Genomic DNA, 10,430 nt, shown 5'->3' on the forward strand with positions numbered 1-10,430 from the left:
TGTCATAAATTATACAACAACAAATTATAAGGAAGTTGAAGATACTTTCCAAGAACTCATCTTGCACAAGGCAAACCCCTGCTATATACCACACAGTGAGTGTTCACCCCTCCGAAGGGACTCGCTACAATATTTATCACTGGCTACACATTCTACATAACAGAACTAGGGAACATGGTTCTCTGAAGGAGAGACACCTTAATGAAAGTACCCTCTGGGACAATAAGATGAAACTACCATGTTTCTTTCCAAGTCTTCCTATGTGTAGATCACACTATAAAAAGAAGGGGCAGTCTAAAGGGATTGGTTAAGAGAAAATAAAAGCCTACAGTTCACTACTGTTTATACTAAAAGTACTTTCTGTCCATTATATTTTAGAAAACCCCCATACCCCAACATTGTGTAATCCATGTGAAATTATTTAAAATTACAGAGTTATTCATTAGGAGGCTAAATCACTCAAGAGATTGCTCGGATTTTAGTAAGAAATTCATTGGGAGTTCACTAAATCAGACCCAAAACATGGTGACGGGTACCCATTTTCAAAGCTCCTCCACTACTTAGCTCGGAAAATTAAAGTGCTTCCACTAGAGACCACCAGTCATTTGGTAATAGCCAGAATATTTACAAGTATTCCTTTAGAATTAGAGGGACCTGCCTTATTTGACAATGCAGTGCAAAACACTGATTAATCATCATTTAACTGATACTGCAATGCATATTTTAATATAACTCACTTCTTATTATTAACTGTCAAAAGAAAATTCTTAGTTTATATTGGAATCCTGTTCTCTAAAAAAGACTAATTATGTTGTGAAAAGTTGCCTAGAACTCAGCAATTTAATTCTGTAATAATAATGAACTTGAAGAACTCACCCTACAGCCTTTTGCCTTACTGAGCAATAGTATGATTCAGTTACCTATAGCATGTCGATACTATAAACTGACTCATAATGGAAATTTACTCATTCAAGAGAAATACCTGTATTCTAAAACTTTTAAATTAAAGAGATTTCCATCATTTACTACCAAGTTTAATTCTTAAAAAAAAAAGAAAATTGTATCCTTTAATTTAAAATAATTTCTGATTAAAAAATATTTGTGGATGAGTAACTAAACCCCTTTACCTTATAAATATCCAGAAATCCGCACTGGTGGTCAAACCTGGTGTACAGTTCATTCAGCATGCTGATCACCTGCATGGGGGTACACTGGGCACAGATGGCCGTGAAGCCGACAATGTCTGAGAAGAGCATGGTGACGTCGTCAAACTTCCTGGCCTGCACCTGCTGTCCTTGCCACAACTGCTGGGCAACGTCACCGGGGAAAATAGAATATAGAAGATCTACTGTTTTCTTTTTTTCTTCTTCCAGGGCCTGGTGAGTTCTTTCCAAAGTTGCCTTTAGTTTATCCATCCTCTTCTTCAAGCCATCCTGTGCCTTTGCCTGCTCACCAACCAGAATGACGTCTCGGGTGGCGTCATGGATCGGGATGTCTGAGAGATGCAGCCCTCGGCCCATGAGCTCATCCAGCTTGTCCACGCACGGAGAGCCCAAGAATAAGATGGAATTTGATTCCGGGACATGGATCATCTGTCCTTTGACTTCCATCACCTGCAGAATGAACACGAAATTTTAATCTGTGCTCTTCACCTAGTAGGTTCACAAAGAAGTTAACTTACTGATGAGGACGAGAAACAAAGAAATGTACATGAGCTGTGCTGAATTTCTGCATTCGTAGGAGCAAATTTCAATATGGTTTACAGCCCATGTAAAATTCACCATTCTCAACAGAAATCTCTGTTATCATGCCCCACTTTGCCACTTTCTAAAGACAATGATGAAACAAAGAGTGAGATCAATGAGAAATGAACCTGGGAAACATTTTTTATTCGAAATGAAATTACACTCAGGCTCATCATGAAATGGGCTCATGAGTCAGTTTAACACCTTTCAACCTGCTTAATAATAAAATTAGGACAAATCCATCTATCAAAACAACTATATTCAACTGTCATTAAAATAACACTCAGGAAAAAAGTCCAGAAGACTAAAATAAATCAAAATAATTGTTTGGCATTACATAAGTCATTTTTCAAACAGTTTTCAGACCTTTGAATATATAGTTCTTGCATTGACCAGGGAATGATTCACTTGATCTTAAAAATAAAAATTTAAATTAGATGTGATTAAGTCAGTATTATCAGGAAGTAACTATCAGTCAGCCGGCATGTTCACTATAAGCTGAAAATTAGTCCCCCAAATCAGAATAGCACTAAAGGAACTCAGGGAAGAAGACTAAGAACCTGAAGAGGCAGTACTTTAAATCGGTCCCTCCTTTCCGTGCTCTTTGACTGGAGAACTTGAGGGACTGATGTTTCGTGTTTTCCCTTAGCGAACAGACTGATGCTATCTCAGCTCAGCCCTACGAGGCCCCCCAAGGCAAGGAGCAGCCGCAGGAGAGGAAATGCCCTTAGGATGTGGCCGTGCAGACACAGTTACCTGGGTCAGAGTAAGGTGTCTCAGCACACCTGGAGAGGAGAGCGGGTGGAATGACCTAGAAAGGACAGCTTCAGAGTAGACCAGCCAAGACCGCACATCAGTTTAACCTACTTCATCTGTCTTCCACTGCCACGTGGAATGTGCTCATAAATTTATTTTCCTGTGTTCTTTTTTCTCAAATTATTTTTAAAGATTTTATTTATTTATTTGTCAGAGAGTATAAACCAGGGGACTAGCAGGCAGAGGGAGAAGCAGACTCTCCACTGAGCAGGGAGCCCGATGCGGGATTTGATCTCAGGACCCTGGGATCACGACCTGAGCTGAGCCACCCAGGTGTCCCATGTTCCTTTATTCTTCATAAGCATGAAGCAGGTAGGCTGGTTGATGAAACTAGAAGCATAGAGCACATATGCGGTCAAACTGCACATATCTGGATTTTGAAGCCTACACCCATGTTGTACTTTGTTGCCCCTGCCCCATTCATCATGATCCAGTACAGGCAAGGAAATAAAACTGAGTCCTTGCTTGATGCTGTAATTTTTACGGAATGAAATGTTTGCTTTATCTTCTGTGAAGTTTCTGCTAGTATTTCCTCCCCTGGTACGTAATACTCTCATTTGTTCATTGAAATATTTATTGTTTTCTATTCACTCACACGGCTCTGGGTGATAAGCATAAAAAGATAAGAGATTCCCCTTCTCAGAGATACCACAGGATGGTGGCTGGGGCCGGAGAACAGGGTAACAGCTTGCAGAAGACACTTCCAGTGTCCATCCCCCCACGCCAAAGTGGGCTCCTGGGTCTGCAGGCTATGGTCTGACTACAGACAGAAACAATTGTTCTGAGAAGATTTTCCAGGTGGTTTCCTACATGCCTGGGATGCTTTTGGGAGAGGGGTGTTGTTAATGATAAATGCTTTCCCAACGCTGGGACGGCAAAGGTGTCACAGGGAAGACACACATCATAGCTAGAAACTGAGTATATTCCATTTATTCTTAAGATTTACGGTAAAAGCAAACCTCTGATGCTCAGAGATTTAGACTTGTGTGTGGCCTTTCTCTCTCTTTCTCCCCTCCCATTCCTAGTTACTCTCTTCTTCTCCATCTAGCTGTCTTCTCCCTCCTCCATTGTGTTCTCTGGACTTACACTCCCTTCCAGCATCCTCTCTCCACTTGGTCTTCTCTCCTGCTGCCTGTCTCCCTCTCCCTCGTGCACTCTCTTCTCTTCCCTCCTTTCCTCGATGCCTTTCTCTCTGCTTCCCCTTCTGAAGCATCAACGTCCATGTGTCCCATCACAAATGGACCCTCTTCTTTTTCTCCTTCGTCTCCATCTCTCTCTTTCCGTCAAATGTGGAATCAGCCCATGTGCATGTGTGCATACGTTCTAATAACATTATGTATTATTGGCTACATGTAATAAATTATAGTGTTTTCATTTAACTTACAAAGCAGCAGAGTAGAATATCTCATATTCGTATCTCAAAAATATAAAACATAAATAGTTTCTTGATCTATATGTGGCCATTAGTTGGTTTTTTTTTGAATCTCTGAATCAGCAGAGCCTGGGAGAGGAAAAAGAAACTGCTTACCTCCTACACCACAGAATGACAACTCATAAAAGAAGCCCCAACGTACACAGTAAATGACCTCCTTTTTTTATATTTTTTTATATTTTTCATCAGTGAATTTTTCCCTTACTTAATAAATGGGCAAATGCAACTAAAGCATTTGTGTCTTTATCATAAGTGGATTTTTACTTTAATTGGTAATAGCATAAATGATTCCTCCTGAATTGCTTTTGTTCTGTTCTAATTATAAATTCAGGAATTCACCATAATCCTCATTTGTTCATTTAGCAATGTGCAGAACTATTATAGAAACTATATATTCTTATGTAGAAGAAGCAGATTTGTGGAAAACTGCATAAAATGGAAACGTCTAAGTTTTTACTGCATCTCAAATTATACTAAAATTTAAATGAAAGAGCATAATGCCTAAGAAAAACAAACTGTTCTTAAAATCCATCAGATTTCAGAAACTGGTAAGCATTATAAAAAGGAGTATTTGACTGGGCAAAAGGGTTAAAAGTCAGCCTTTTACAAAGCGTGGTGGTGGTCAGGTTCTAGTAAACGAGCTGGGTTATTTTCATTTTTCTGCATAGATTTACCACTATAATCAATAATTGATTGAAAATGGAGTATGTCCAGCTCATATTACTGTGCATTTTTATATTTTCATATCCTGAACAGGCACGGACGAACCCGTGCTCCCATGGAGACTCAAGTCTCGCCAGATAACCGTTGGTAGCACCGTTATACACAATGGTTAGGGAGGAAGGATTTGTAAAAAAGTCAGACCTGGATTTGAATTCAGCTCTCTTGACACATAAGTGGTCAGACGGACCCAGGTTCAGTTATTTATACTTTCAAAGCTTTGGTTTATCTCTAAAATGGAGACAAAATGATGATGTTGATGGGGATGAGCCCCTGGCTAACTCATCACATCTGCTGCGTGCTTGCCACCAGCTAGGTACGGTGCTGAGTACTTAATCCACATGTTGTTAGGAAATTTTACTTTACCCTCTGTCCTCATTTTTAGATGAGATTTGGGGAAGTAAGAGACTTGCTCAGAATGCACAGGCTAATGAACAGCAGGGTCAGCATTTAAACCCAAGTTGGACGGACTCCAGAGGACGTGCTCTTAACCACTGAAGCAGAAGGATGGGCAAGGGTGTTGGGCGGGGGCTGTGGGGGCAGTAATAATTCTACACACAAACCAATGTGAGAGCAAAACAACCTTAATGAGATACTCACAACAGGCAGGAGAAAAGACAGAAGCTGCTGCAGATTTAAATAGCTGCCTGGGTGCCTCTCCACCTACATCAGTGTAGTGAAAGTCACTTCTGGTTGTGATTTCGGATATTTCAGATCTTTAGGATATAACTTACGAAAGCAGAGGCAGAATGATAGTCCCTGGTATCCAGGTGGGCCTCTGTTCTCACAGAGTAACATTCACTTTGAAGAATTAAATCCAGAAGGGGGGAAGAGAGAGAGAGAGAGAGAGAGAGAGAGAGAGAGAGAGAAAGAAAGAAAGAAAGAAAGAAAGAAAGAAAGAAAGAAAGAAAGAAAGAAAGAAAGAAAGAAAGAAAGAAAGAAAAGGAATACAACTAGCAGACACATGGGCAGGCAGAGAAACTTGTGTGTTCTCACAGCGCTGAGATTCTCCTGCTCTCAAGCGCCCCCCCCCCCCCCCAGGCCCCACAGGGCTGGAGCGAGCAGGAATAAGGCAGCGCCCAGTCAAGAAGTACTTGTTTCCCACATGCATGGGAAAAAACTCTTTTGCATAAAGGTACCAGGGCGCCTCACCTCTGGGAGCTTTTTCTTCCGCCTCAAGCAGCATTAACAAGAGCCAGTGGGAGTCCCAGACGCATTAAATAAACCCAACAGATGCAAAGAGCACCACGTGAGCCCTGAAAAGTACACTGTCACTGCAGCCACTGCCCACAGAAGGCAGCCGGGACCCACATGCCAAACCTCCACAGAGCGACTGCCTGTGAAAATAAAAACTGTAACAGGCGCTGCTGTCTTCTCATGTAAGAGCCAAACTGTCCGGGGCACCATAGGAAGCCACGCATCATAATACACACCAGGAAGTTCACGTCTTGAATGAGCAAAGTCCATCTGTGATGCCAAGGCTGAGATGGATCAGATATTGGAATTAGAGGTCAAGAATGTTATAGAACCCACCATAAAATGTTTCGACAATCAATTACAAATTCTTCTGAAGAGAATTAAAAATTAGAAAAATCTTAATGTTGATCATAGAGCTGAAAAATGCCCCAAATATCGAAAATTTGCTGGGTGGGCTCAAAACAAGAGTAGACGTGATGGGACAGAATCAGTGAATTTGAGGATAGTTTGAGAGAATTTACTCAGCCTGAACAGAGAGAGAAAACAAACTAAAATAAATAAATAAACAAACAAACATAAACAAACAAACAGCCTCAGAGACCTGCAGGGGGAGGGGCGGGGGGGGTGGAATCCAACCTCATATCATGGGAGTCCCAAGTGGAAAGGAGAAAGAATAGTACTGAAAAAGCATTTGGAAACATAATGGCTGACAAAGTCTCTAATTTGATGAACAATATAAATCTGCAGGTTCAACAAGCTATGTGAACCTCAAATAGGATAAGTGCAAAGAAACCCACTTTAATTCACACCCTAATTAAACTTCTGAAAACTAAATTCAAAGAAAATATCTTCAAAGCGGCCAGAGGGAGAGGATGCATTACTTGCAGGGAACACTAATTTGAATGGAAGTGGGTTTCTCATGTGGAACTATGCAGGCCGGAAGAAAGGACCACGCTTTTTTGGATATCAAAAGAACAGAAGTGTCCATGTGAATTCTACATCTGGGAAAACTATTCTTGAAGAATGTAGGGAAAATAAACACATATGCAGCTGAAGAAAAACTAAAAGTCTGTGTCCTAACAGACCTACCCTTAAAGAATGGCCAAAGACAAATTTTCAAACAGAAAGATAATAAGAGAAGATATCTTAGAGCATCAGGAAGGGGAAAAAGAAAAAGAAAAAAAGAAAGAGTAGAAATATGGGTAATTACCACAGAGTATCCTTCGCCTGAGTTGTCTAAATTATACATAATGATTGAAACAAAAATTATAACACCATCTGCACTCATTCCAAGTGTCCTTATAAGAGAAAAGCACAGGGAGATTGTACACACACACACACACACCCCACAGGGATGTGGAGGCAGAAACACACGGAGCCATGTCCCTACAAGCCAAGAAACACCAAGGTGCACCAGTAGGCACCAGCAGCCAGGACAGTCAAGGAATAGATTCGCTCCCAAGCCCTCTGAAGAGACCGTAGTCCTACCCACACTGTGGTCTCAGACTCCAACCTTCAGGACTGTGCAAGGATACATTTCTGTGGTTCCACATTCCCAGGTTTGTGGTAATTGGTTACAGTAACCACAAGAAACTACTACCTATTGAAACAACAGAATGAGCCAATAGGCTGACCCACGTAACAGCAATACGGTACACATGTCTTTCAAGAACCCATGGAACATACTCTAAGCCAGACCATATTGTGGGCCACAAAAAGCAACCCACCACAGCACTCAGGTCATGATCTCAGGGTTGCGGGATCAAGCCCCACGACGGGCTCCGTGCTCGGCGGGTTGTCTACTTGATTCTTTCCCTCTCCCTCTGCCCCATTCCTGCTCACACACGCTCTCTAAATAAATAAATAAGGGAAATCTCTAAAAGAAGACACAACTATTTTTTAATTGAAATTACACATAATATGTTCTACACCGAATAAAAGTAAAAATCGATCACCATAAGACATATTCGCGATGGCCAAAACTGGAAACAATCCAGATGTACTGTAGTGGGTAAATGGTTAAGCTAACGTGGAATGCCATTTAGCAATATAAAGAATATTCTACTGACATAAGCAAAATTGGGGATTAATCTGTAGGTAATTATGCAAAATGAAAAATTGCTCAATTAATAAAATAGCTGAGTTTTTGTTTTCCTGGCTTTGCTTATTTTTATCATTCATTTGTGTTCTGATTCTTATACTGTAATTATCCAGAGAAATAAAGTGTTTTGAAATAAAAGCAATTTTCTCCCAGGGGGTTATTGGTTTTTCAAAATTCCAACCTACTATCTGCATTTATAATAGCTACAATTTTTAAAAACTGCAAAATTTGTTTTGATTTTCTCTGACAAGAATCCTTCATTAAATATTCTTCTTTAAAAAGGCAATATTGAAAATTCTTAAGTATACTAAATATAAAAGAAATTAAAAGCATTCACTTATTTATCTATTCATCTGTTTCACAAATATTTACTTAATATCAACGACCTATCGGTACTATGCTACTCACTTTAAATATGCAGGAATTTAAGCAGAACATCTTTGCAATTTTAATGAATTAAACAGTAAATTCAATAGTAAAGTATACGTATCTGGGGGAATATTAACATCTGAGGCTAATTATGATACTTATTCTATAGACTGCAATGAGACAATAAAATTCATACTGTTTATTGATGAAATCAGCCAAACCTCCAAACCATAACCCTCCAGACATTTTATCTTAGAATAGAAATGCTTAGCATGGGAACGCTTGCTTCCCCCTCCCATGTGTTTGTGTTTACTTTCATTGCTATTCTTGCAATCTCAAAACTTCATTCTACAAATGGATTTGAATTCTGTTTTGATAGATAAGCCAGTAAACCACATAACAAAGTCGATTTAATGTTCCATGATTAGATGCCACTTTTCTTTTTAAATCACAGCAGGATTCATATAATATTTAAAGGAAATAGGTTTATGCTTCATAGTCGGAAGAAGTACATCAGCAAATGTTTTGGTATTCTGTTGTGCAAATTTTCCAAGTGTAAAAGGCTTATGTTCTGCTTTTAGATTCATTTTTTTTATTTAACAATTTCACACGATGTGGGGAATATGAAATTGATACAGGGTTTTGAAAACCTCGCGTGCAGACATTGCCTTTTCTCCCAAAGCGCGCAACTGATTTTATGTTTCATCACATTCACACAATCAGTAAGTGACACACATTCAGGGAACAGCACTGTCTTCCTTGCTTTAACACCCACAGTTAGCCTCACCCCCGCGGCGCCTCTGTCACCACCCTGCCACTTACATGTCCCATGAGATTTTGGTTACATTTCTATATAATGAGTTGATAAAACTACACTTCAGAAAGCTGTAGTAAATTTTTGGAACCACCACTAAAATATTCTGCAAAGACAGGAAATTCTATACTCTCTTCAAGGAAATATTAGAAAAATAATCCTGCACAAAGCACTAACTCATTGTTACATAAGGATGGATAAAAGAAGCCTCCTCATAGTAACACAGTACAAATTAATAAGAATCTGGATTATAAAAAATATTAGCCATTCTGACCTAGCCCATTTAACATAAGAATATTCTGGTAAGGCCTCAAAAAAAAAAAAATTACCCTAACTTCCAATTATCCAATCTATGTTATTTATGTGTGTGTGTGTGTGTTCTGTGTGTGTGTGTGCATTTATGTTAAAATATTTTTTCTCCTATATCTCATTTTATTCTGTGAATCAGAGGTCTAATGGAAGATCAAGGGTGGCTATTTTTAGTAACAGAAAAAGCGTTTTGCATTTTGACTCAATTGCATTAAACGTTTAAAAGAAATAACTAGGGTTTGCGTTAGACTCAGGTTGGCAAAACCCACTGTTACAAACAGAATCCGGGCTGTTGGAAAAGCAGAATTCAGGATATTGGCGTAAGGAGGAATTTCCTAATGCAATAACCGGGCCGCTGCTCAGTGTCGGGCATACACCATGGCGAAACACACATGGACAGCTGCAGAATCTAGTTTTTGTACAGAGGATGGAAACCTTTATATAGAGGATTGCTATCCAAGAGATCTTTCTGAAATGATGAAAATAGGGTGACCAAAGGACTAAATTTTAAGTTTTACTTGATTTTCATTAATTTAAACTAAAATGCATATAGCCACATAAGGCTACTTGCTAATGTGTTGGACACCATGGCGCTTAAGTAAAATTCTTGGCTCCAATATTCAGTCCATCACTTGGTCCACACTTCATTTTTCATTTCTCTGTGGGTAAAAAATGAATTGGTATTTGGGTCTAGAGATGTTTTTGCTTTTAACAATGTCACATACAAGGTTTGAGAAAGTATACACGTAGGAACTTTACTCAGTACTAAAGATAGAACTGAGCTTAAAAGAATCATGATCTCTACCTTCAAAAAGCTTATATTCTAACAGACAAGATACATATTTTAAAGAAGAAAGAAAGAGGAAAGAATGGACAGGTTACGAAGAGCTGAGGGACACCCCCCCCCCCAGCTGCAGAACAAGTAGA

General features: G+C 39.4%; 1 protein-coding gene across 4 annotated transcripts in view; it reads right to left on the bottom strand.

Annotated features, from left to right (window-relative positions):
* The window catches only part of GUCY1A2 (guanylate cyclase 1 soluble subunit alpha 2), a 425,356-nt gene that overhangs the window by 123,876 nt on the left and 291,050 nt on the right, over positions 1 to 10,430 (bottom strand). For all 4 annotated transcript variants that reach the window (XM_044386700.3, XM_057316734.1, XM_048217277.2 and 1 more), the window contains one exon: positions 1,128 to 1,613. In XM_044386700.3, coding sequence (XP_044242635.1) covers positions 1,128 to 1,613 — 486 coding nt within the window. The remainder of the gene's footprint in view (positions 1 to 1,127; positions 1,614 to 10,430) is intronic.

Source organism: Ursus arctos, unplaced genomic scaffold (assembly GCF_023065955.2).
Source record: "Ursus arctos isolate Adak ecotype North America unplaced genomic scaffold, UrsArc2.0 scaffold_22, whole genome shotgun sequence".
Lineage (NCBI taxonomy): Eukaryota > Metazoa > Chordata > Mammalia > Carnivora > Ursidae > Ursus > Ursus arctos.